Source organism: Gadus morhua, chromosome 6 (genome assembly GCF_902167405.1).
Source record: "Gadus morhua chromosome 6, gadMor3.0, whole genome shotgun sequence".
Taxonomy (NCBI): Eukaryota; Metazoa; Chordata; class Actinopteri; order Gadiformes; family Gadidae; genus Gadus; species Gadus morhua.
In genome coordinates this window covers 7,027,630-7,055,208 of record NC_044053.1, presented here as the reverse complement: position 1 = coordinate 7,055,208, position 27,579 = coordinate 7,027,630, and the positions used below count along the sequence as shown (strand labels likewise).

General features: G+C 43.0%; 3 protein-coding genes across 4 annotated transcripts in view; 2 read left to right on the top strand and 1 right to left on the bottom strand.

Moving 5' to 3' along the window:
* The window catches only part of hs3st1l2 (heparan sulfate (glucosamine) 3-O-sulfotransferase 1-like 2), an 11,681-nt gene extending 5,383 nt beyond the window's left edge, over nt 1-6,298 (top strand). The window contains exons 2-3 of the mRNA XM_030359707.1: nt 4,564-5,012; nt 5,357-6,298. Of these exons, the coding sequence (XP_030215567.1) occupies nt 4,722-5,012; nt 5,357-6,022 (957 nt within the window). The 5' untranslated portion in view covers nt 4,564-4,721 and the 3' untranslated portion in view covers nt 6,023-6,298. The remainder of the gene's footprint in view (nt 1-4,563; nt 5,013-5,356) is intronic.
* A 2,091-nt stretch (nt 6,299-8,389) lies between these two features.
* On the bottom strand, nt 8,390-10,677 carry LOC115546069 (histone H2A.V). Of its 2 annotated transcripts, XM_030359715.1 has the most exons (5): nt 10,500-10,677; nt 9,454-9,531; nt 9,253-9,366; nt 9,001-9,130; nt 8,390-8,762 (listed from the first exon to the last, which is right to left on the bottom strand). In XM_030359715.1, the coding sequence occupies exons 1-5, from the start codon at nt 10,500-10,502 to the stop codon at nt 8,701-8,703; spliced, it is 387 nt and encodes a 128-aa protein (XP_030215575.1). In that variant the 5' UTR covers nt 10,503-10,677; the 3' UTR covers nt 8,390-8,700. The 2 variants fall into 2 exon arrangements, with proteins under 2 accessions (XP_030215575.1, XP_030215574.1); XM_030359714.1 differs by lacking the exon at nt 10,500-10,677 and having other exon boundaries at nt 9,454-9,570.
* Nucleotides 10,678-11,052: 375 nt separating this feature from the next.
* LOC115546065 (transcriptional activator protein Pur-beta) lies at nt 11,053-14,311 on the top strand. Its single transcript, XM_030359709.1, has one exon. The coding sequence runs from the start codon at nt 11,196-11,198 to the stop codon at nt 12,117-12,119; it is 924 nt and encodes a 307-aa protein (XP_030215569.1). The 5' UTR covers nt 11,053-11,195; the 3' UTR covers nt 12,120-14,311.
* Nucleotides 14,312-27,579: the final 13,268 nt, after the last annotated feature.

Genomic DNA, 27,579 nt, shown 5'->3' with positions numbered 1-27,579 from the left:
CTGGTGTTGCTATGGCAGGCAAGCAGTAGGGCCTCTTCCAGTGTTTTCACTAAACTACTGTTCCCTTCTGCTCTCTCTCTCTCTCTCTCTCTCTCTCTCTCTCTCTCTCTCTCTCTCTCTCTCTCTCTCTCTCTCTCTCTCTCTCTCTCTCTCTCTCTCTCTCTCTCTCTTATCCTTCTTCCTAGAGCTCTCTTTCTTATCCACATCGTTTTCAACCGCCGTCTTACATTCCCTCTGCATGATCTGTTAATGACCTGCATTCATTTTGACACCATCTGCTGTTGTTTTGTTTTCATTTTTCGTTTTTAATTTAATTCTCTGCCATTACAGTCTGTTGTTGTACACTGAGCCTGTTGTCGCGCTGAGGACGATTATAACCTCAATACAACCAGAGGTCATGGGGCAGCACATGATATTGTCGCTCACTGGCCCGTGCCAATAATGAATAGACACAACTACCCAACAACTCCCCCACCCCCTCCCACCCCCGTCCCCATCTTTCCTCATGTCCTCATTCTCATTCTGGATTCATATGAAGACACGTGTCCATCGTAGAGCTCACACACACACATGCAAGCAAACATACGCTTGTGTGTGTGAGTACATCCATACACCGACGTCCTACTTAATGAACACACGTGCGGGGTCCTAATTTGTGTGTGTGAGGGTGAGTGGGACAGAGAGCGATGACTTTTGATGAATGCTGGAACCCTGTACTTCCTTAGAGCCAATTGATGTTAAAAAAATGGTGGTAATAGTGCATGGGACATTTTGACCTTCAGTCAGACAGACAGGTCGACAGGCACACAGACAGACGGACAGACAGACAAGAATACTCTTTATGGTGCCTTTCCAAATAAAAATGGCATACATTGGGCACTGCCAAGCAAATACTAACACACAACCAGATAAACACACACACACACACACACACACACACACACACACACACACACACACACACACACAAAAACACACACACACAAAAACACACACACACACACACACACAATTAATGTGCACACCCGCACACACACACACAGACACAAATACACACACACACACGCACACACAAATACACACACACAAACACACACACATACACACTCTTGCTTGTTATCTGGGCTCCACACACACATACGCATATACAGAGCCAGACGCACCACAGTGGGGGTGAAAGCTGCCCCAGCGTTTGATGCGATTGACCCAGATCTGGGAGGAACTGAAGAGGATGCGGCGGTGGGGTGGAGCACCCGTGGGTTTGGCCCTGCGTGGTGCTTGTTGGGGGGAAGGATGCTGTATGGTGAAGGGATGGGGGGGGTTGCATTGTTAATTCTCAAATTCCCTTATTCTGGAACGAGTGGGGAAGGGGAAGGGGAAGAGAGGGGAGGAGGAAGGGAGGAAGTAAGGAGGAAGATTGCGGGAGAGAAATTGGGAAAAGAGATGGGGAAAAGAGACTGAGAAAACATACAGAAGAAGATCCTTCTCTTTCGGAAAGAAGGGATGACTTGAGAATTGAGACTGTGGTTTCATTTATTTTAATTTATTCACATTAGAGGGTTAGTAAAGCCCTCTATTGGCAGGAGAAGCTCACCCTACGAGTTTCAATAATGCGATCTGACTGTCGTGACATTTGTGAATGTAGGGGGCCGTCCATCACAAACCAATAGGTATATCTTTCCATTCCACTTCCAAGTTTAGATGGATACAAAATTCTCTAATTTGTTTCCTGAATAAGAATATTTGATGGAAAGAAGTGAGCTTGTTATGAACTCATGAGGAGCTGAGAGGTTGCCTGCGGGGCGAGCTCATTAGCATTGGAGCCGCGTTTGTTGTAAAATCTGCACAACAGTAGTGTTTTTATTAATGAGTATAATATACAGGCTGCACCGCCACCATGTACATACATTACTAACGGGAGCTGACACAGACACACACAGACGTCATGGATGAAGAAGGCGAGGTGGAACAGAGGAAGAGGTGAGATGCAGACGGGTCACGGGGGAGCTGGGAGAAGAGTAGGAAGCACGACAGCAGGGGAGCATCGCGGCGCAACGCGCTGCAGCCCGGGAATACTGAACCCACTAACGTTTGTCAAAACATACATACGACAGAAAACACACAGCCCTTTTGGCGAATGTAACATCAACTGACTGACTTTCGTGTGCTGCAAAAGAAAATCGACAAATAGGAAGGGAAAATATCCCACTATACTATCACCAACATCGCCCCCAACTCCAACACACGTTTTCAGGTAATTACATTTATGTGAATTGAGAATTCAGCCGTTTGCCGAAGAACTGCCCGAGCCCCATTTCCAAACCACCACCAACCACAGCCACCATATCTCTATAACACAGCCGCCACATGTTTAAATCCAAGGAAGCAAAGAGACAGACATTTCCATCCACCTATACAGTTTTGGAAAAGACTAAACGGACACAGATGCTTAGGTGGTGTGCTGTGCATGCAACATCGTCAGCTGCGGCCATTCGGTCACTCCCTACAGTCTTAACAGGGCATGGTCACCAAATGAGGACCATGTGAGCACCAGAGGACATTGTGACCGCCAGAGCCCTGCAGGTCCGGGTTTCTTACTCACTCCCTGAGGGTGCAATTAGTTCCTCGCCACAGGAACCCTGCTAGACAAGTTCCTCCCCTGACCCGGAACAACATGGCTACACTAATTAATAAGTGGGCTGTGTCAAGGCAACATCTCAGAACAATATCAACAACAACAACAGCAGGATATCGTAGCACAATACCTCCTTCTGTGTAATCCCGAGTTTAACCTTAATGAACTGTGGGGACTTTACACATGTTGACTATTGCTTTTGTAAAGATATGGGTAATCTTGATGGAAAACGTTCGCCAAAAGGTTCTACTGTAACGTATCGCCTTACTCACTAAAAGGGAATGCAGTATGAACATGTTATCGGCACTAATAGCTTTGGAATAGTTTAGTGCACACAATCCATCAAAAAACATAAAGATACATCATACATTTTGTGGAGGCAACATTGTAAGGCCTATCATGCAATGGTAAAAACATTTTGACTTGCATTACCTGTAACCAAAACAACATTGTTTATGTATTTTCCATATGGTTCATGTATGACATCGGGACATAAAGAGGAGTGAAGACAAGACCCAGGAACGTTTCCTCATCTGTCAGACTGGACCAGAAGTGTTTACCTGTACACAGGCTTCAGGGTTCAGAGGCTGACCTTACGACAATACATCATCAATTCCCCCCTACTAATATTGAGCTAATACCCAAAACACAATCGTGTAAACAAGCTAAAGAATGAAGCAGCAAAACAAATATGCTAATCACAAGTTGAAGATCAGAAATATGATGCGTATGCTAGGCAGAGTAATATGCTCAAACCTTTATATTGCAGCTTTATAAATGTTAAATACAAAATATTTTCGCATGCCGCATATTGGGGGGGGGGGGATTACGGGGCCCATTCGGGAATGGTGAAACAATTTTTTTTAAGTACTCCTCCCTGGTTCAGATGTCGATGAATATTTTAAATTCCTTAGGGCCATAATCATAACCACTGCCCTATATCGGAGGGCTATGGGCCTCCGAACGCGTTCAGCATGGACTTGGTCATGGCTCGGTCTGAATACATTTAAACGGTCAAAGAATTTGCAGAGCAGGCATGTGGAAAAGCAGCAGTGCTTAACTTTGCACTACATTCCAGACATGAGTAATGTTGACATCCTTCCTTCCACTGAGGAAATGAAAAATTATTAACAGTGTGGTTATTGTGTTCATGAACGTTGCTCATGATGAACGACTATGATCTCCTTCATCCAGTACGGCTTAAGTGAACCTTCCAATGTGGACTCTATTTAGGAATTCTAAATATATTTACCGTGGAGTTGATAATACAATTTCTACATAATACCTATGAAAAAAATAACACTAAATCAGCAGCACAGAAAGAATGTCGTTATTTTGGGATTTGGTCATCAAATAAATGAAAGCAGTTAAAGGTTGGGTATGGAATACTCTTTTTTGGCCATTTTTGCAAAATTACTTGAAATCCTTATCATAACCCACTACAGCCACTGAGTTAGAAGTACTGACATGAAAATTAAACAAGTCAATCATCTGTGGAACGGGCAGTGCTCGAAAAACTCCAGCCAATGATTTCCAGAACCACCGAATGGCATTGGACAGTAAGTACGTCAATCAAACGGTCGTACTGCACTCCCCCTCCCCCGCTCCCCGCGCGTGACCCCTTCGTGCACGTACTCAAAGCTCGTGACCCAGAGCAAGCTTCTGTTTGTTGTTATCCTGCGGTAGCTAATGGAGCTAGCTAACTAGCTAATCCACATTTGGACCTAGCACTAGAAGACAACCCTAAACTCCAACCTAGCTAGCATGATTGCGCGTCCATGTACTTGGAATGGGTGGAGTCAGAGTCGGCGTTGAAGGAGAGGGGGTAGGACCATTCGAGTTGTGTATTTTCAAAATCTGCTGGCGTTTCGCAAATCCCATACCCCACCTTTAATATATGTGCCTTGTTTTGTTTCCATTTCCTGCAGGCTCGCAGCCCGAGGACCTTTGTTCTGTCGCCCCCTGCTGTCAGTTAACAAGCAGGACCAACGGTTTGCCCCCCACTGCATAAGACCCACCCACACCCCACGCAGTGTGAGGCTGTGCTTGTGTGTGTGTGTGTGTGTTCTTTGACCCCGAGGTCACCATGTTCTGGACTGTGGTCTTTGCGCTGCTGTTTCTCCTGCTGGAGACTCAGCTGTGTCTGTGCTTGCGGGAGCTACGCAACGGTGGTTCCAGATCCACCAACTTCATGACATCACTTTTTTCTTTTAAATCATCGTCATCATCGTCATCTTCCTCGTCATCCTCCTCTTCCTCCAACCACACCCAGCAGCGCCTGCCGGGCGCTATAATCATCGGCGTGCGTAAGGGCGGCACCAGAGCTTTGTTGGAGATGCTGAACCTGCACCCAGATGTGGACGTGGCGAAGGCTGAGGTAACGGAACGTCCATGATGTTGGCTTTTACTTAGAAACTTGTATAACAGTTCAGTACAATAAGTGACCAGGGTAGTAGTATCTACACAATCAGGTATGTGAACGTTTTACTTAAAGCTTTCACATGCTGCCAGGCCAGACAATGTAACTTGACAATCTCACAGTGTCTCCAACCTGGTCGGTCAAATATAAATATGAGCTTATAATATTTACCACAAAACGAGGTCTTCTAAATGTGGGTTCAAAATGCCCATTCCTCCTGTTTAATTGTACAACATCAGCACTCCCAATGGACAAAATGTTTTTCATAAACAGCCCATTTCTTTCTCAATCGATTTTGCTAGGTGCATTACTTCAACGTGGAAGAGCATTACCAGCAGGGGCTGGACTGGTACCGTGCCCAGATGCCCTTCACCCAGGCGGGCCAGCTTACAGTGGAGAAGACCCCGGGCTACTTCGCCTCGACCCAGGTCCCAGCGCGGGTTTGGGACATGAACCCGGCGGTGCGCCTGCTGCTCATCGTCCGCGACCCCGCCGAGAGGCTGGTCTCCGACTACACCCAGGTCCGCCACAACCGCCTGGAGCGCCACAAGCCCTACCAGGCCCTGGAGGAGATGCTGCTCCACCAAGGAGACATCAACCCAGAGTACAAAGCACTGCAGAGGAGCCTGTACCACCAGCACCTGGCCCGCTGGCTCGAGGTGTTCCCCAGGGAACAGATCCACATCGTGGACGGGGACGCGCTGATCCGAGACCCCTACCCCGAGCTACAGAAGGCAGAGCGGTTCCTGGGCCTTCCGGCCAGAATCAGCCCCAGCAACTTCTACTACAACAGCACCAAGGGGTTCTACTGCCTGCTGTCCGCGGGTCACGACAAGTGCCTGGATGAGTCCAAAGGCAGGCCACATGCACCGCTCAGCGAGCAGGCCTTCAGGAAGCTCTGTCACTACTTCAGGAAGCCCAACAGGGTGTTCTTCGGCATGGTAGGGAGGTCCTTCTCCTGGTGCTGACCAATCTTTCCCAGAATGTTGCGCGGTGAATGCAATCTTCCCTAGACAATGTTGAACGCAGGGGTGAGGGCCGGCAAGCAGATGTTATACTGAGCCACAGCACACTGGGTCTATAAGAGGTGGTAGGTTAACAGAGAATGGACGAAAGACCAACAGAACAACTGATGGCAACATTGTCTCTGAAGAGAGGTTGTTCAATTCAGAAAGATGGATTAATAACTATGTATGTGTTTTCAATGAATTGCTTCGATCGTCTGAAATTAGGATGCTTTTTTTCTGATCCAAAAATAATAAATATTGTCATAATGTGAACATTTAGGAAACCGAAAAAGACCATGGACAGAAAGAGGACTGTAAGATGCACTGATTTAACATTGTTGAAATGGTGACTTGTTGAATTGAGGTTATACTATTTGCTCTGGTATAAGCTTGATGCCACATAAAACACCAACCTCTGTGAACATTATGATAAATACAATAGTTGAAAACTAAACCAGCTTTTTAAGTTATTACCTTAACTGTAGAGTTATGCGTGACATCAATATTTTTCATGCTATGTTGACTTTATGTTTAACTACTTCGCTGATGTTTTTTTCTATTTTTAGACAGCGTGAAAATAATACTAGCTAATTAGTTAGGCACTTTTTTACATTTGCTTGAAATCATGTGTAAATAAATCGATGTATGTTTTCTAAGATGTTAATAAATGTTTTTCAACTAAACAATGTATCATTTCCATCATTACTAACAACTATGGACTTAAATTAGAGCTAGAATGCCTACAAGTAATGAAGGCAATATAAAAAATATATAATTATAATCTAAACTACAGTAAATTGCACCTTTCTTCCTCGAGCACTCAGTTACAGAACTCTAACAATAAGTTATTCTTCCTTTTGTAACCGTCGAGGACTACCTTAAAGAATACAGTATAAGTAATTTCCCGCAAGGAATTATTGTCTACTCTCTCAATCACATTACAACATACTGAATGATGTCATCAAAAGGAGTCTATTTGCTTTGTGTTTCACGGCACAAATGCAGTTAGCCTCAGAGGTCTGACAAACACCTCTATGATTCCACATTAAGATAGATTCAATTTGCCACATCAGAGGCATCAACTGCCCACATAATGGAACTGAGGACCTAGCCTCTTCTTGTCATCCACCCACCTGCGCCAAGGTGACGGCAACAGGGAGAGTGAGATGTATGCATAAACACAAATGATATCCTTCCCCTTTGAAGATGTGAGGCATCCAATTCTTTCATCCTCTTCTCGCTGCCCGGCTCCTCCTCTGAGTGCGTTGTGTCATGCAATAACTAATCGTTACGGAGAAATCTTCTTTACAGTCAGACGGGTTCCAAAACCTCAATCGTTACCTGACTTTTCGTCGACCCCTTGCCTGTTTACTTCTCTAGTCATTGTTGCACTACATGAAAACACTACTGTATTTGTGAACTAAAAGTTGGGTACCAATTTCGAACTAATGTTTATGTTATGGTTAGTTACAAGTGAGCATTGCACTTCATGTCTGCTTTTGTCAAGATTGGAAAGAAGAACTGTGGTTCTTGTACTTTTCATTCTATAGCTTGAGAACCTCATACGGTCATTGTTCTATGTTCCAAAACGTAATACTTTACATATCTTAAACTGGTGTACTGTTTAAGATATGAAAAAGCCGTTTGCATAAAATACATGTAGGCCTAATGGGTTAATTTTTTAGGCCACTGAAAAGTAGATGCAATAGTAGAAATGTTAAAATATAGGCATGATACTGCTAGCATACATTATATATTTGATTGCATTTACTTATGCGGAAAAATTTAAGTTCTGTTCAGTGGCAACAACGCAGCAATACATAACGTCAATGAGAATTTGGTTCAAATCTTGAAAAGTCTTGGTTTATTTAATATAAACATTTTTTTATAATTAAGAATCATTTTATAAATGTGAAATTCAAAGCCTGTCTGCCACCATCAGGCAATGCGGGGAACAGATGAGGTACATATGCAAACATCAGTTATTGAGTAATTACGTTTTTAAGCAATGTACTAGCTCGAGGAATTTTTTTTGGCCAAGAATATAGCATAGAACATGGTCCCTTATTTTTCACTTGTTTACAGGCAGACACTCAACTACGGTAGATTGATTCAGCCTATTTTGAATAAAAACATGAACCTCACTACCACCTGCTGGTGTATCATATGTTCACAAGATAAAGACACAATTTGCTGTGCAAAGAATTTAGTGTCTTTTTTTTTTAACCTGGTTCAATAGTCTCATAATAATTGATTTATGAGAAAGGGGGTACGGGTTAGACGTCTAAAATCATGCGAGATGTTCCAAGGAAATGACCACAACACAGGTTGGTTTTTTGTATAAAAATGGTTTAACAAGTCCATTTTTTTGTATAAAACATTACAGAATCCCAGGCCAATCAAACAAATTACAATTAACAAATGAAGAACTCCCCAGTCAGACGTTCTACAGTAACAATAAGCATCCCTCCCTCTTCCTTCTAATGTGGGCTTTTTCCATGATTATGGGGGAGAATATTACAATAACAAATTCTAAAAATCACTCTTCTTTAGCTATAATATTAATAAAAAAAAAGGAAAAATGAAAACAAAATATCTGGTCCAACCCAAGCACCAACATTTCAGCTAAAACACTGCATCTATGCAGTCTTCTGCTGACCCTTCTTTCCAATGAGGGACTTGTGGATGTGAGGGATCACACCTGAAAAACACCAAGCACAGAAAGTCCCATCAACGCTTGTTTCTCAAGCTCGCATGCATTTCCATTATCCCCAGTACGGCCAATATAAACACTGCAATACACATAAGTCCACCATTTTAAGTATAGCCCTGAGGTCTCGTGAGACACAATAAACCCCAAAAAAACAACACACAATTGATGACTAACATATGCACAAATTCGAGCTCATAGTAATACCACCAAGGCTCGGGGAACTCACCGCCTCCTGCGATCGTTGCCTTGATGAGAGAGTCCAACTCCTCATCACCACGGATGGCGAGCTGCAAGTGACGGGGGGTGATACGCTTCACCTTGAGATCTTTAGAGGCGTTTCCTGCCAACTCCAGCACCTGCACATCAATGAGGAACATAAATGAGTTGGGTTCCGGGTCCCTCGGTGTGCACAGAGCGGGTTGGAGAACAGAATAGTTTTGCGAGTTGTATGCTTGTAAGACATGGGGCTGCTATTTACTTCAGCAGTGAGGTACTCGAGGATAGCTGCACTGTAGACGGCTGCTGTGGCTCCCACACGACCATGGCTGGTTGTGCGGGTCTTCAAGTGCCTGTGGATACGTCCCACTGGAAACTGACAAGACAATCACAGGAGAAATAGTAAACTAGAGGATTTGAAATCTGTCCTCACAAATTCAAGCAAGATCAATTGTGGCAATACCTGCAGCCCAGCCCTCTGGGAGCGAGATACCGCCTTTGCTTTCGCTTTGCCACTGTCTTTTCCGGCCTTGCCCCCAGCCTGTTTGGAAACGGGGCACAGCATTATAAAAGGTGGAACTTTGTGGAAAGTCATGGCGTTTGGATAAATAAAAGACGATTGGGCCCCACTGTCATTGTCACAATGACAACAGCTGAATATCCTAGCACAGTAGCCTCACTTAAAAGTCAACACAATAGAAAATACTCCAGAGGCCAACAAGGAACAAAACTTAATGAGATATAGAGCGTTAGAAGATCAACAGACGCACGGGTGTGCATGGCACAAAAAAAATAGCCACTCGGTGCAACAATTTTCCCGCCAATCGAATGTTTGTTGGGTCGCAGACTATGGCAATACACAAGATCACACCGGCACATTCTAGAAACACGAAGTTTGTAAACAAGATAAAGGGCACATATCCAGGTAGATATTGTTCTTAAAAATGCATGACATATTAGTTATGTAACATAAGATCCATGTCTACAACCAGCCCTACGTTACATTCTAAACGTGCTGCGCCTTTTAAACCTGTCCAGGGAAGCAAATTTGTCACAGAAAGACGCGTTGCACCGTGTACCTGGCGTGGACTTTTTGAAACCAACTAAAGAGTGCATACAACATACAATACTTTGCACCTAGCGCTCTACTATGGAACAGTGTGCAGCTATAGCGGCTAATGTTAGCTCGTCCCGTTTGGGGGGAAAACCGCGACTAAAGTGGCGGGTATTTTATAAACGCATTAAAATCACTGTGGCATGTTGGCAGAATGCAAATAGGAACTGTCTATATGGTTATCTTAAACACAGTCTTTATCTTAAATTACTCAGGATAACATTATTGTGGCGGCGTTAGCCTACAGTTAGCGCTTGGCAATCTTTTAAACAGCCGTCCAAGTCATACCTTGCACAGTTCTCTTGTTAAATGGCGTTTCAGAAACCTTCAAATTACACAACTAGAAAGACAAAAACCTGCATGCATTCATCAATAAATAAATCTTAAAACATTACCATTTTTCGCCTTATTTGATTGTAGAACTGTTATGAAATAATTTCGGCTCCCGAAAGGAAGAAACAATAAACCCTTTCGCAAATCTTCGCTTGCAACCCCTCGCGGGTGTCAGAAGAACCAATCAGAATCTCTGTTGTTACTTCGAATCTTGGTTTTGGCCAATCGGCGCATGCCATACAGTCTCTACCCATCCCCCACCCAAGAAGCTCTTGCCCCTTTGCGCACGACACTACATGTGGGCGGGACTTTCAATGATACAGTTTGAGTAAAGTGTCGTTCCTGGGGCATCCTCCCAGAGTCTGAAACATTGACGAAACACGTTATTAAGAGGTTTTAAGTCTAAGTGAACAGTTCTGAAGCTTTGATTTCAAGTTTCATTTAACTCCCATTATTAAATGATGTTACATCATTATAGAAGCCCTGATGGAAGCTACAGTTCAACTTTTACGTGGTTACACATTCACTGTCAATGCAAAGATTACGGATAGTAGGCTCGAATATCATCGAATGGGCGGTTACGTCCCCTTGGAAGACAGGCGAACCCACCAATTAAAACAGTCGTTTGTGATCTGATGTTTTGATAGACACGCGTAGCAGCCAATTGCTGTCCAGATGCAAGTGTCCGGTTCCTCCGTGAGCTTGGCGAGCAAGGGGGGGGTCAGAGATACGCAGAGAACTGGCTGCTGGTGGCGAAGATGGCGGATGGCGACAGTGGCAGTGAGCGCGGCGGTAGTAGTGGTGGTGGTGGTGGAGGGGGTGTAGGCGGCGGGTTTCAGCACTACCAGCGGGAACCGGAGACCCAGGAGCTGGCTTCTAAAAGGTTGGACATTCAGAATAAACGCTTTTACTTGGATGTTAAGCAAAATGCCAAAGGCCGGTTTATCAAAATCGCCGAGGTGGGCGCTGGGGGCTCCAAAAGTCGACTGACCCTATCCATGTCAGTTGCGGCAGAGTTTCGCGACTACCTTGGGGATTTTATAGAGCACTACGCCCAACTTGGGCCTAGCAGCCCGGAGCAAATAGCTCAATCCTCCGGTGGGGAAGACACTGGGCCTAGGCGGGCCTTGAAAAGCGAGTTCCTGGTTCGAGAGAACAGAAAATACTACCTCGATCTGAAGGAGAACCAGAGGGGGAGGTTTCTCCGGATCCGACAAACCGTCAACCGTGGGCCTGGCTTTGGAGTTGGGGGAGGTGGTATCCCCGGAGGAGGCATGCAGGCCGGACAGACCATCGCCCTCCCTGCCCAGGGTCTAATAGAGTTCCGTGACGCCCTGGCCAAGTTGATAGATGATTACGGAGGAGATGACGAGGAGTTGACCGGTGGCGGAGGGGCCGGTGGTTACAGCGAGCTTCCGGAGGGCACCTCGATCATGGTGGACTCCAAGCGGTTCTTCTTTGACGTGGGATCTAACAAGTACGGAGTTTTTTTGAGGGTGAGCGAAGTTAAGCCCAGTTACAGAAACTCTATTACCATCCCATACAAAGCATGGAGCAAGTTTGGTAGCGCCTTCAGCCGCTATGCCGAGGAGATGAAAGAAATCCAGGAGAGGCACCGGGATAAATTGTACGAGAGGAGAGCAGGAGAGGAGTCTGAAGGGGACGACGTGGACGAAGATTGATCCAGATCTCTGCATGTTTTCAAGCTGACAACATGATGCAAAACCCGGAGATAGAGGATAAAAAGCGAGGCGGGCTATATTGTGCATGATAAATTGAACTTGAAATGGTAAAACAATGGATAAAAAAACAGAAATAGTAGGCCTATATTTGACTGAGAAATTATTGTCTATATAAGAGCATCGTGTTCTAAAGTTGTAGATGGTGTTATAGGTAACTGAGTGCAGACTGCGGTAGTGTGCTCCTGTATGGGATTCCCTTTGAAGAAAAATAAATATTATCCATTTGATAACCTCATAAATGTAGCCCAGCGTATTCAGTTTGACAGTGCTCCAGATACAGCTGTTGTTTACTATAGTCCCAGTAGGTTTCATGGATTTGCTATGGCTGGAGCTCTCCCCAATCTGACCTGTGATCGATACTTTAACAAGGAAAGGTTTGAAGTATCCAAACCATGAGGTGTGCAGAAAGTGCTCCCACCTCTTCCCCATTTGTATGTGTTGTATGTCCCAATAGGCAAATATTATTATAGAAAAAAAGTCCCCACTGTAAAAAGGTCATCAGATCAACGTTCTCTGCTGTAGCGGGCATCAGGGGCAGGGCCTTGGTCCACCAAGGTCTCAGAGGATCTGATTAAAAGCACACCAATTATTTGGAGTCTGTGCGCTGCCTGATCCTGTCGGGATAGGTACACCAGCAAGCGCATCATGGGGCTGCCTCCTCTGCTCCAGCAGCTGAAATGTGTTCTGTACGGTGAATGCCTATGTGTGTTTAAAAGACCATACATTTTAAATGAAATGTTATAAGGTTGCATTAGCATTGCCTACACTGACTGATGATCGCAAGTCATCTTCAAGGGTTTTTTGTATCTGTATAGCTGGTTTGCCACTGATGACTGCTACCAGTCCAGACTCTGGCAATCTAATGTCTTGTGTGGATTGCAGGCCCAAGAATGACCCCCGTCCTGTCCTACCAGGTAACACGTGCATCCATTCATACGCACACCCTCCTCCCCCCACGCTGAGCTAAAATCTGTAGCACTAGTCTTAATGTCAGAGTTGGATTATCAAAAGTTAATGAGGCTAGGCTGGTTCTATAGCCCAAGGAACGAATCTGTGGCTATTCGCTGGTTGTTTGGATCCATTGGTCATGAATTCTGAATTTACTGACTGATGCAAAATTCAGTCTGATTGTAAAAAAAATAAAAAAAAAAATTGGTGCTTTTGAAAATCAAAACCCCCAATTAGGTGCTTTATCTAAAGTGACAGTGCAAGATATTTACTTCTAAAATACTAAGTATAGATAGAAATATTTTTCAAAAGAGATATATTAAAGTATGTCTAGGAAATAGATTCAATTTATTAGACAATGCTGCCTAAAGTGGCTTATTGAAAACACTAAACTTGGATGCAAAGTACCAGGGTGATATTTCACACCCGCTTTTTTTTTCTTCCTGATTTATTTTATTCCTTAGAAGAAATTTTAAAGAAAAGTACAATAATGTTCAGAACTCAGTATAATATAGATTTGTAGAGAATGCGTGGTATAAATCATGTCATGCTAACACTAAGCACCCTCATTAACATTGAGTTTTCCAATCATCCTGGTTAGCCCATTGTAACGCTTTATGTCACTGATTGGTTTCCCATCAGTTGCCATAACACGCAAGCATCAACAATGATGCTCATTTTGTCTGTAGTGTTTTTTGAAAGTGTTTATTTTGCATGCCTGCTATTTCGCCGATTTTTTTCTTTTGCATATTCTAAAAGCTGTTTGACGGTATTTATCCATGTTGGGTGCAAATTTTTGTATTGCAAAGGAATAAAGGTTCAAAGTTTACTTCTCATCATAATAATAATGATCATTAAAACAAGAAAAAGATCCCAAATGCTTATGGGAAATGTTATTCACTGGCCCACTTCCTTTTAAGTTTTAAGTGTGCAAACCTCGTTGAATTTAACTTTCTTTCCCGTTCTTACACACAGCAGAAAATAGGCCATGAACAACACCTGGGAGCAATAGTTTTTTTATATTGATATAAATATATATAATATACACATGACATTGAACTACATCCTTTTTCCTGTACTGTGTTAAGTGAAATGGCAGCTGTTTCAGTCATGTGTGTTCTGCTGTAATATACTACCAAGTTCCTTTCAACGAGAAATAAAAAAAAGGTGTTTTTTGCTCAGGAGCTGTGTGCTGTTTTCTTTTATTATTACTCTTGTAACTAGCAACTGTAGTGACTAATTGACATAGCCACCGTGGTGATTAAAATGCTACAAATTATGTGCTCTGGAAGTGCATGCCTTTTTTTAGTCTTTTCTTGGCTTGATTCTTATTAATTGTATTTGCAGGATGCCGGTTGCGATGTCTTTTCATTGTGTTGGTAGTTGTGCAATATTAACCAGAATGTGCATTTGTCATTTTGGGAGGAGTTGGAAGAACAAAGTCAGCTGTTATAAATAGTCAACAGTCATAAAAAAAGTACTTTCAAAACTGTAGTGACTAATTGGCCTGATACTGACATAGCCACGATGCTGAATTAAATGCTACGGTGTGTTCTTAACGCGCATAACTTTTGTTAATCTTTATCGGCAAAGTCTCGTATTGAACTGCTGAGTCTGATTCAACTGAAACAAATTATTTGTCAGCAAAAATAAGAGAATGACATTACTCTTTTCAGGCATCGGGAAGTCTTCCTTCCTCAATTTGTTTGAGTGTGCATGCATCGACATCGCCTTGGCTGCATTTGGGGGATCCCTTTCAGCTCTCATAGACTTCTCAGGAGGCTGCCTGAGGCTTCGGTCGATAGTCGTTCTTGGGGTGTCACCGATGGAGAAAATAACGGTCATGTTAAGCATACACCCAAGACAGATACCAGAGATTAAAAAGCTCCAGTATATCCAATATGCCAGAATATGTTCCTAACAACACCCTCCCCTCTTACTGCTCCTTGTGGGTTCAGAAGCATTTTGACGCCGTGAGAAGGACTCTGGGGAACTCTGCCTTCGTTTCGGCGAAGTGACCTGAACAGACTCCTTCGGCTACAGCTAAATTATATGGTAAAAAAAAAATACATCAATTTAAATGGAAACTGCTATGACCGTTATTGCAAATGAAGTCTAATTCTCCAATTAGTGGGAATGATCAAATACCTCCGTCCATGAGTGGAAGACCGTGAGGAACCTCAACGCTGTTTCTGAGAAAGGGATCTGGACAGACTCTCTTGTCCAGGGATGAAGGATCTGGTTTAAAAAAATAAAGAAGGGAAAGTATAATTCTAAGTAGTGGAAATTATCATTTTGTGTCGCAATTTCTATTTTTACTAGAAAAAAAGTAATATTATGAACATGTGACATTTTCTTACATCTGGAAGACTTGTAGTTCACACTAGGCAGCTTTACAGTGCTTCAACTATACTGACAATATTGTACTTCATTAAATACCTTCGACCATTAGAAAAAGACTCAGAGGGACTACTGCTACCACTGCGCGCCAAGGATCGAGATTGAGGGCTTGAGGGGATGTCCATTTGGGTTCTTTCTGCGGTTTTAGAGGGTTTAGACACTGGGAAGAGTTAATATGTCAATAATTCAAAATTACTTTACACGTATTTGGTTAGTCAACATAAGCAACATTAACAGTTTACCTTAACATAAAAGACAATTGAAATGTATATTTTGTGGCATTCAATTTAAGTTGTAACCTTTCAATTCTGGTATGGCATACTAAACTTCAAAATATGTGATACCCAATCAAAAACAAAACTGGTTTCACACAATCACCTACCAAACTGTGCATCTGTCATTTTTGGAGGAGTTGAAAGAACAAAGTAATCTGTAAAAAAATAGGCGACAGACATAAAAAAAGTATTTAACTACTTAACTTTAGTGACTAATTGACATAGCCACCGTGGTGATTAAAATGCTACAAATGATGTGCTCTGGAAGTGCATACCTTTTGTTAGTCTTTTCTTGGCTTGATTCTCATTAATTGTATTTGCAGGATGCGGTGTCATTTCATTGTGTTGGTAGTTGTGCAATATTTACCAGAATGTGCATTTGTCATTTTGGGAGGTGTTGGAAGAACAAAGTCAGCTGTAATAAAAAGTCAAGTGTAGTGACTAATTGGCCCGATACTGACATAGCCACGGTGGTGTATTAAATGCTGCAATGATGTGTTCTTGACGCACGTAACTTTTGTTAATCTTTTCTTGGCTTGACTCTTACTGAATCTTTGTTCTGAGTGAGCAACAATCAGAGGGAGCTACAGGCGAAACGTGTTGCTTGCTCACAAAGATTCTCTAAAGTTTTTCAGCATGCAGTGGTCTATTTCACTATTTTTACTTTAAATGTTCCTACTACTAACCCTACCTGACAATCACACGGGCTGTGTTCAAGGAGACCCTTTTGTTGATTTACTCTAAAAAAACAATGTAACAATGATGTAGTCCTTGGGGCCATGTAGACATTGCTTTCAGTGCATTGGTTCCTGTAAATTAACGTATACCTTCACAAGGAATACATTTTCGAATCTTCTTGGTAGCCTTTTCACCTAAAATGAGTAATTAGCATTCTGTAAGACAGTAGTCATCTTTCAAACAATTAGGCCTACCTGTGTTCACTGCATTAGTTTGAATTTACAAAAAAGTTAGAAAACCCTGCTCCAACCACATTATTGTGACAGAGGTATGAAAATAAATGTGAAAACCAAAAAAAGTTATCTATTACATACCTGTACTCTTTATCATCAAGATCTGGAGAAGATCATTTTTGACTGTCTTCATTGACAGATGGTTCATCTAAATATATCTTTGATAGACAATAACAAATGTTATATTCTACAACATTGAAAAAATGTCTTGCAAATTATCTAAGTAGTAAAAGTGCATTACATACCCATTTGGTAGTCTGGATATTGTATTATTTTGGCCTCCTCTTCATCGGTAAGTCCTCTTCTGAGCCGCTCAATTCAGCAGTTGTAGTAAAATCATACTTCTCGCATTCATGCTTGTCATCTGAAAGTACATACAGCAATGGTAAAATACATACAAATGAGTAAGTCTTAATATACAACTGCAACTGGGTAAACATGCAGGTTTGGCTATTATAAAATACTTGTTTCATTTTTTATTTAAGCGGTTATCGTCTTGCATGCCAACAGCCAACAATAAACTGAGGCTATTGAATGACAATATTGTTATTTGTATATGATATCATTTTGTGAGGAAGGGGCAGGACTAAATAAGATTTTTGCTTCCTCCTGTTCCCTCTCAAATATATGTTGTGGTTGTATTTTCTGGATGAGACTGTTTATTTGTGTTGTGCTTCTGACATTTAGATATTTTTAATTTTATGGTTATTTGTTGTTGTCGTTAGATATAAAAAACAATAAAACAGTCTCCCCAAAATACACACACACACGCAAAACTGACATTATAGCAGGCTAGAAATTACCAAACATACATAAGAGACTGATGGAGATACTTAAAAGTTCATGCAAAAGAGAAAAATTAAGAAATCTCCATATGTTTGTGTTGACGTTTTGGAATTTGCCTTGCATTCATATGACATAGCTCTTTGCCTTACAAAACACATACCTGACTGAATCTTAATTTTTATTAACGGGAATTTCGTCCATGACTCTTCAGGTTCTTTGCAGTCCTTCAACGCTCCCACATCTCCTTGTGTAGGCCAAAATACACCACCATTTTTAACCCAACATGATGGTATTACTTCATCCATCTCCATGGTCTCCTCTCTCCACACCGCTGTGGTCCACATTGTTCTGGTCTACAGGGAAAAACAAAAGAGGAAACGCAGAACAATGCTATCCAACAGTTTAAGGGAATAACCATCATTAAATTATAACTAAAAACTTCTAACATTAAAAAAGTGACAGCTATTAGCGGCCAAGCTCTCATCTTCTGTCACTTGTCCTAGATTAGTTAGTTCCTTTCACTGCCATCAAGCAATGGCATAAATATGTAGCCACTTTTGTGTGGTTGACAAACTGCCCTGTGCTTCAGTTTTTTCTCCTCAATCAGCTCTTATTTTTGGTTCCCTCTTTCATCGCGCAGTTCAGCAATGGTTACAGCAATTAGTTTTGAGTCGCAGGGACTGGTGAAGAAGCTGACCAAAGCGTCGAGACTGTACACATCACACACACATGTCTTTTCTGGCCTTCTTTCCTTTACCAAGGCGAAGGCATGTTCTTCTTCTTAGTTTACACAAATGTCCCAAGTGCTGCTGGTGAGACATGAATTTTTGCATTGTCCATTTCTGCTATCCTCTTCGCTAGTTGTGCAATCGGGTTATTTGCATTTCTGACCCTTTTTTTTTGGTTTTTCAAAGGTTCAAGGGTTTTTATTCGTCATTACACTGGGCGTAGTCCTGGAGCAGGGAGAACTCTGTGGGGGTCAGTGTGACCCACTTGTCATGGTCTGTCATGATGTCACTGGCCCTCTCCTCTCTGATCACCAGCAGGCATGGCACCCTTCAGAAACACACTGGCCCGCCCCCCCGCTGGGGAGAAAACAACCAACAGCATCTACATGGAACCCTCCCCACCAGCCCTCCCTGAGACGCACACACACACATCACACACACACACACACACACACACACACACACACACACACCTATGAAATCCCCCTCAACTCATGTGCTTTCTGAATGGTCGGGGGCCTATTATCTTTCTTGTGTTCTTCTCAAAAGGTCTCTACCGACCCTAAAACATGTCAGGTTGGAGTGACAGTCTTCCGAAGTCCAAACACATATGAATTCTTGTGCAGGGCTTCCCAAGTCTAGTACATTATTAATACAAAGAGAGAGAGAGAGAGAGAGAGAGACAATAAATAGTGCATTTACATTTAGGTCAATTAGTATACGCTTTTATCCGAAGCGACTTACATCAGTTAATACACACATTGACGGCAGAGTCAACCATGCAAGGCGACATCCAGCCTGTCAGGAGCAGTTTGGGTTAAGTGTCTTGCTCAGGGACACATCAACACTCAGCTAGAAGGAGCTGGGGATCGAACTAGCAACCTTACGGTTACAAGACAACTGCTCTACCTCCAGAGCTAAGCTGACCCCAGTAGTAATAATAAAAAATATAAAAAATTGAAAAATTGAAACAAGGACAAATTGCATGTTGTGTATTGCATTTCAGAGAGCACCACAGTAGATAGTGATTACAAATACATATTAAATTAAATTGAATTCAGCAGTGCAACCATACTGTATAACCACATGTAGCAGCGTTATTGCACGTAGGAAGTGGGGATAGGGTGGTGAGGGATATTGCACATTGTATTTTTTTTTCAGATGTTCTCTGTTAATGCCCTCAGTCGCACTGTGGCAGGGAAGGAGCTGTTGAAGAACCTTGTTGTGTGTGTGATGACACTGTCCGCTCTACTGTGTCTGAGGCGGTATTTGCATTGTTTGTTATTGAGTAGAGGGTGAGCTGGGTGGAGGGAGTCTCTAATGATTCTCACTGCCCTTTTCCGACAGCGCTGACTGTAAATAAAGTCCATGGAGGGAAGTGTGGTCCCAGTAATCCTTTCTGCAGTCTTAATGACCCTTTGGAGGGACCTCCTCTTTGCCTTTGTGGTATTCCCGTACCAGACAGTGATACCTGAAGTGAGAATGCTCTCAACAAGTCCACTGTAGGCCAGGGTGAGAGGACGCTGGTTTAGTCCCGATTTCCTGAGCAGTCTGATGAAATACAGCCGCTGCTGGGCTTTTTTCACTGTAGCAGCAGTGTTTAGAGACCAGCTCAGGTCAGACATCATCTGCAGTCCCAGGAATCGGTGGCTGTCTGCCCTCTTCACCTCAGTCCCTGTTTGGTAAGAGGCTGTAGGTTTCAGGACTCCTCCTGAAGTCTGCTATTACCTCTCTAGTTTTGGCTACGTTGAGGATGAGGTCATTCTCTCCATTGACGAGAGTTTCCTCTATCACACTCCTGTAGCCTGACTTGACCCCCCTTGATGAGGCCCAGGATGGTGGTGTCATCAGCGTATTGGATAACAATGGTGTTATCATGTGTGGAGGCACAATCATGTGTGTACAGGGTGTAGAGTTTGGGACTGAGGCAGCAGCCCTGTGGTGAACCTGTGCTGACTATGAGCTCAGTGGACAACCGCCTCCCCACTCTCACCACCTGTGGTCTTTCAATCCGGAAATCTAGGATCCAGATACAGGTGGGAGTCGGGACATCGAGGTCAGTCAGTGTACCAATCAGCTTGCCCGGGCGGATCGTATTGAAGGCAGAGCTATAGTCCAGGAAAAGCATTCTGACATATGTTCTGCTGTTGTCCAGGTGTTGAAAAGTGTGATGTAGGGCTATGGCCACCGCATCATCCACTGATCAGTTGGGGTGATAGGCCAACTGGGATGGGTCGACAGTGTCCGATACTGTGTCGTTTATGTGGGTAAGAACCTGCTTTTCTAGGCACTTAATGGGGGCTGAAGTTAGCGCCACCGTCCTGAAATACACCGGCCTAACCCTATTCAGCGTGGAAGAATTAGGCTTTTTTGGAACCGGTATGATTATGGATGATTTAAATACTCGGGGGACTATTGCCTGGGATAGGGAAAGATTGAAAATGTCAGCATACACACCCACTAGTTGTTCCTTATGGGGCTTCACCTGCTTCAGAGCCCTCAGAACCTGTGCGTGTGTAATCTGGAAGGCAGTGTCCATGGAGTCACAGGGGGCTTTTGAGGGAGTGTCTGTGTTCAGCCTGTCGAACCTGGCATAAAAGTTGTTGAGGCTGTCTGGGAGGGTGGCATCTCGGGTGTCTGGGGTCGTCATGGTAGTCCTGTAATTTGTAGCTGCCTGGATTCCCTTCCACCTGCTGCGCGTGTTGTTGTTCAGGTAGAGGCTTTCAAGTTTTTGGGAGTGGCCCTTTTTGCATCTGTGATGGACTTCTCAAGCTCATGCCGGGCTCTCTTATATTCCTCTTGATCTCCTGACTTGAAGGCCTCCCGTCCAATTCTGATGTTTTGTTTTATGTCCCCATTAAACCAAGGTTTTTGGTTAGGGAACACACGCACAGATCTTGGGGGGGCACATATAGACGTGCACCAGCTGATGTAGTCGCTCACAGTCTCTGTGTAGTCGTGGATGTTGTCTGCGGCATCTCTGAAGATGGTCCAGTCTGTGGCCTCCAGGCAGCCCTGCAGGCTCGCATGTGTCAGTCCAGGTGTTAACAGTTTTAATTGTGACTGGTCTCGCCTTGAGCCTTTTGATGTATGCAGGCCTTAGTATTATGGTCAGATTTGCTGAAATGTGGTAAAGGTGCAGCGAAAAAATATTTTTTAAAGTTGCTATAGACCCTTTTAATGTTTGTACACAATGATTACGTAGAACGTATGCGCGCGCATTTTGGCAACGGAAGTATGGCGGAGATCAACAGCTTGTCAAGCTATGCAAGGGAATTATCCACACAAGATCGCAAATTTTACTTCAACAAGTTGACTTTGACCAATGGCGTCCGACTTCAAGATCCATGTACTATTAATGAGAGGGTGGAAGACGTCAGCAATTGGCCGAATATACAGTGGCCAGATATATATACGGATTTAAGAGAGAAATTACGAGCATATTAGTCACTGGATGCTTATAAATACGTTGTCTGTGGTCATGAACAGAAAGTCAAATACCATGACATAGACTGAGTTTTGTGTGGTGAAATCAGAAATCCTCCCTAGTCAAAGACAAGGACACAAGACAAGGATGTACAGAAGACAAGCAGTTTTGTCTGGACAAGTCATTCTCATTTAAACAGTCACACACATACTACTATCAAACTCAACTTCACATGTTTGTGTGTGGTGTTAGCTACTGTGACTTTGTGTTGTGGACGAAGGAGGAGTTCATTGTGCAACGTATTCCAAGAAATTAAGATTTTCTGCAGGAGGCTTTGCCAAAAGCACATGACTTCTTTATCTCAAGTGTGTTGCCTGAACTACTGACAAGAAGACATGACCCTGTCTTGGTGACACAGAGAGCCTGCAAATACTGTGAAAGGCCAGCTTTTGGAAAAATGATAATCTGTGTCAAATGCAAGAACCGCATACACTACAGCTGTGCACAAATAAAAAGGAAGTCAAAATGGTTATGTAGGAAATGTCTGAGAGTTGAGGCTTGAATGCCTTCATTCAGGACTGAATAATTAGGAATTATTTTTACTGTTCATCAGTTTAATTGTAATATATTGTACATACTCCTACTTTCCATGTCAATGTTTAAGCTCACTTTAATGGCACCTGTATACTATGTTAAAAATATCATTACAAATAAGTAATACTGCACTCTGAATTAAGAGAGCTAATCTTGGGAGGAAATGACCATTAGACACACCAGCCGCAGACAATGTTGGGAGGTTTATTATAATTCATTAAGTTTTAGGTACAGTAAATACATGTTTAACAAATAAATCACTTCATAACTCATGCATGGTTATGTGTGACTCATTTGGGAACAACAATCTTACAGAGGTTTGTGAGGGCACCACATACAGTCACAAAATCATCTAGTAAATTAACCTGCGACACTGGAATAACTGTTTGCAGAATCTTAAAGTTTTTCCATTAACCAATAACTCGTTCCACATGGATCCTCACACGAGAAAGTTGTCTAGATGTGTTCATTTCCTGTGCAGACAGCTGCTTTTTTCCTTTTGTGAAATGAGGAATACGCCTGTCTGCTAACACCTCACCCCTAGGCTCCAAAAGTTGGAAGAAACCTGACTCTTTAGTGATCTGCTTGTCTGAAACCCGTCCACCCCACCCAGGAGGCGGACAGAAATGAAATTGCACCAGCTGGAGTGATGCCGATCAAATAATTAATGGTGTTGTTGTGTTTGGAATTTGACCATGTCTAGGCCCTGGAAGTCCGATTACTTGGTCTAGCTATGAACATTTCTGTGCAATCTATTATGCACCGGCGTCTTCTAAAGTTGCGCTCGAATATTTTGGGCATATTTTTAAGTATTGCCCCCTTACTTGGACATTTAATGAGTGGCTTGAGGACCAAGGCCATAACAGGGACCCAGCTCCGCAAAATATTTGATATGGTTGTTTTTGATACCTTAAATCTATATGCCAAGTCAGTATTAGATAGTCCCAACCTTCATTTCATCAATATAACCAAAAGGTGGTCCTCAACTGTAAGTTTTTTGCAAATTATTTCTACGCTGCCTGTTATTTTTGTAAGTAGCCATTCAAAGACCACGGAGGTCAGTCCTGTGAGAAAAAGCAGTTGTACCATGTTGCACTTAACAGTCGTGTAGGAAAACTTAGATTTCTGCAGCTCCTCTTTCAGCTTTACATTTTCAGCTCATAGTGTGTCCAACTCCTGTCACAGGTTGACATAGTCCTCCTGAAGTTCACTGTGTCTCAGGTTCAGATCATCAAACTCTCTCTTTGGGACTGGGATATCCTCTTCAGCTTCAATATAGAAAAGTACAAGTTCACTAATTTTAAAATTGGAAAAGTGATAGTTTTGTGACATACTGTGATTACCTACATTGAGATGTTTCAATACTTTCTATGGTATATACTGTAAAAAATAAGCAAACCAATACAGTAACATTTTGTGGTTGCTTTTTTCCATAGAATGACTAGAAGACCTTCTGGGGGCGGACGCCAACGCCTGTTCACCCAACAGCAGGAACTTGCCATCGTGGACCTGGTCAGAGCAAACCGTCTCAACCAGCTGCAGCAACAAATACTTGCAGATAGAGAAGTATTCAATAACATAGAGCGAGTAACCATTTCCACTGTCAGACGCATCTTGGTAAAGCACCAAATTACCATGAAGCAATTGTACAGGGTCCCATTTGAGAGGAACAGTGTCAGGGTCAAAGGACTTCAATGTGAATATGTACAGGTAAGTGTTACAGTCCTTTACATTTACAATACAGTATTGGTGTCATCCAGTTACAGCTGAATATGTGCCATTGTATCAGTAGTACCACATAGATACATTCAGAGAAGTACCAGGTACCTGTTTGATGGGGTGGGGGTTCTGTATGTGTAGTAATGTAGTTTGAGTGTTTTGAGTAATGCCATCCAAAATATGTATCCCATGTATTTTGTTTTGTTACAGAGCATCTTGGAGATGGATGGAGCTGCACAGCCTCATGAATTTAGTTACATTGATGAGGCTGGATTCAACCTCAGCAAAACAAGACAACGGGGTCGTAACATAATTGACCACCAACCACATTTTCGCATGCCTCTTCTGCAGGCAATGGAACAGGCCTGCGGAGACATCGACTTAGGGTCAATCCATGGATGGATTCGGCACACAAGGCAATATATTCCCCGATGCTTAGCGGGAGAAAACATTGGCTGTGATGTTGATGAGATCCTATGGCCAGACCCCAACAGACGGCAGGGTCCATAAGCCCACCCACGCACAATTGCTATGTTTTTCTGTGTGTACAGTACAGTAGGGTTGATTTTTGTTTTATTTTGGCTCAAACTGTATTTACTGCACTGTAATGTACAGTACTGCAATGTACTGTACATTACATTACAGTCAGAGGCGATTTCTCTAAGACTGCAAGGGAAGCTCCGCTTCCCCTAAAATTTCGAACATTAAATTGTCAAATATGTATTGTTGTGTTAACATTTCATTGACTACAAATTCGTTAAAATACGTTCATGTCGAAGACGAGTTTGATAAGAATCTTATCCAAGATTGACTCGATTTTGTTAACTTCTCATACATTCCCGTAATGTCAATGCATTAGACCGTAGAAGCCGAGCGTCCATTCACTTCAATGAGACTGCATGGAACAGTTTCTTTCATTGCCTCGAAACTCGACGGTCATTGGATAAATGCCCAGATTTGTCCCGCCCCCGGACGCTCAGCGTCTCTGGGGGTGGATGGAGCAGTGGGCTGGCCTGGGCCAGAGTGGTAGATATATTTTTTGGATGGCAAGTGGATGAAACAACTGATATTGCTTGCCGTGCACAACTCTCTGTCATTGTTCGCTATGTTGACCATGCCAGTAAAATTCAGGAGCGCTTTATTGGGTTTTTGATGTTTCTGGGGGGCGAGATGCTCAGTCTGTTTTTGAGGTATTAAATGAAAACATGCAGGGCTACAATTTTAGGGATAAACTTGTGTCACAGACATACGATGGGGCTGCTGTCATGGCTTCAGCCCTCAATGGTCTGCAGGCCAAAGTGAAGGCAATTGCACCCAGTGCAATGTTTGTGCATTGCTATGCACACAGACTTAATCTGGTGCTGTCACAAGGGGCTAAATGCTTGTCTGAGTGCAGAGTATTTTTAGCATCACTCTCTGGGTTTGCCACATTTTTCTCTAAATCCACAAAGAGGGCAAATTTTCTTGAGTCTGCAGGCTGTTCAAGGTTGCCCAGAAACGCTCCTACTCGATGGAATTTCACATCACGGATAGTGAACACTGTGGCAAACAACTATGATGGCCTCCTGCAGACTTTTGATAACATCATTGCAGATAAGACAATGGATGATGACACATTGGATTGTGCCAAAGGTTTTGTGAGGAAACTGGAGGATTTTGAGTTTGTGTTCATGTTGTACACATATGAACAAATCTTCTCCGAGACTGATGTGGTCGTTGATATCGTCCAGCAGAGGGCCATGGATGTTCTTTACTGCAAGAAAAGAATTGAGTCTCTTCTTGCTTTTGTCAAAGAGAAGAGGTCAGAGGGGGATTTCCAGGCTGTTTATGAGAAAGCAGCAGGTCTCACATCCGACCCACGAAATGAGCCCTTGAGAAAGCGCCGTCAATCCCAATTCCAGGATCCCCAGGAGCGCTACAGAAATCTGTACATGGCCATCCTTGACAATCTGATGGAGCAGATTCCTCTGCGTTTTTCAAATTTGGAAAGTTTGCGCTTCTTAGAATTAGTCAATCCAGGGAAGTTTGATGAAATGAGAGAAGTGTTTCCAGAGGAGGCATTCCAGAGTGTCCTGGAAAGTTATGGCCAATACTTTGATTTTGGGAGACTGAGGTCTGAACTTCAAGTCCTGTATTCAAATCAGGACTTGCAGGGTAACAGGGGAAAGCTGTGTGATTTCTTGCTTTTTCTAAAAGACATGGAGTTGGACAGTGCAATGCCTCAGTTGTACAAACTGTTATCATTAGTGGCAACAATTGGAGTTACATCTGCGGGTGTAGAAAGGAGCTTCTCCTGTTTAAAAAGGCTTAAATCTTACACCCGCAACACAATGGGCCAAGGCCGTCCAAGCAGCCTAGCTCTGCTGGCCATTGAGAGGACAATGGTCAAGTCCCTGGAAAAGACGCCTACTTGGTACGCCAGGGTCACAGACCATTTTCTTGAAAAGGAACGGAGGGCCGAATTGAGGTATAAATAAATTGACAACTATTTTGATGGAGGCCAAAAATGAGCTTCCCCTCTTTAAAAGACCAGCAGCCGCCACTGATTACAGTACATTATGGTTGTGGTGAAAACGTGCCATCTGTGGACCTGAATAAAAACAGTGAACATGAAAGACTGCAGTGTTTTATATAAAGTAGTAAAGTGTATTATATGATGCAAGTGTGTATCATTTTGTCATCAAAGTGCCATTTTTACAAAGAATTGTTATGTTTCGATAGCCGAGTTTCAATTTGACATAGATGTGAATGGTTGATTTCCCAGTGTTGTGTCTTATTTGCTTGTGTGTTGAGTTTGGACACAATGAGCCAAATTTTGCAAAATGTGTTCAAGCAATTGAAATAAACTATAAAGGACAGAATTCCATGAAATGCCTTCTGGTTTACAAAGGCCAGTTAGTTATAATGGGTCCAGACTAGGGCATAGTCAGCAGATTGTCATGGCTACGTACTATAGTCAAAGGGAGGAATTAAGCGCAGTTGCCCTTTCAGAATATCAGCCTGCAATTAGGCCACATCCACCAAATCAGTGCCTCAGGATGTCCACATTGTAGCATGACAATTATTTATATTTAGAAAAACCTGTACTGTGGTGGCCACGGTCGCCAAGCAATCAATAATAACTGAGGTTAAATCTGTCTCCCAATTGCACTGCTTAAAAGTGAAACATTAAGCCAATGAAGAGTTCGCTATAAAAGTCAGGTCCCGTCGATTATTGATTATTTATAACCACAGTGCCACACCCATCTTTTCCCGGGCCCAAGCAACTCCCTCTTCCATATTCCTCTGAACAGCATGTGAGAATTACTCACTCACTCAGTTCCCAGGAAATCTACCATAGGAGTGTTTTGTATCTGTGTGAGTTAGAGATTTAGAGTGAGAGAGATAGTAAAAGGTGGGGAGGGGGAGGGGGAGAGAGAGTTAGAGGGAGAGAGAAGGGAGTGTGAAGGGCATGCAATAGCAAACCCAGCCCTGGGCCAGTGAAAGAAGGGATTATTCAGCATGGGCCCGGTGTGCTGGTGCTGGCTGGCTTTAGAGATACACACCATGCTA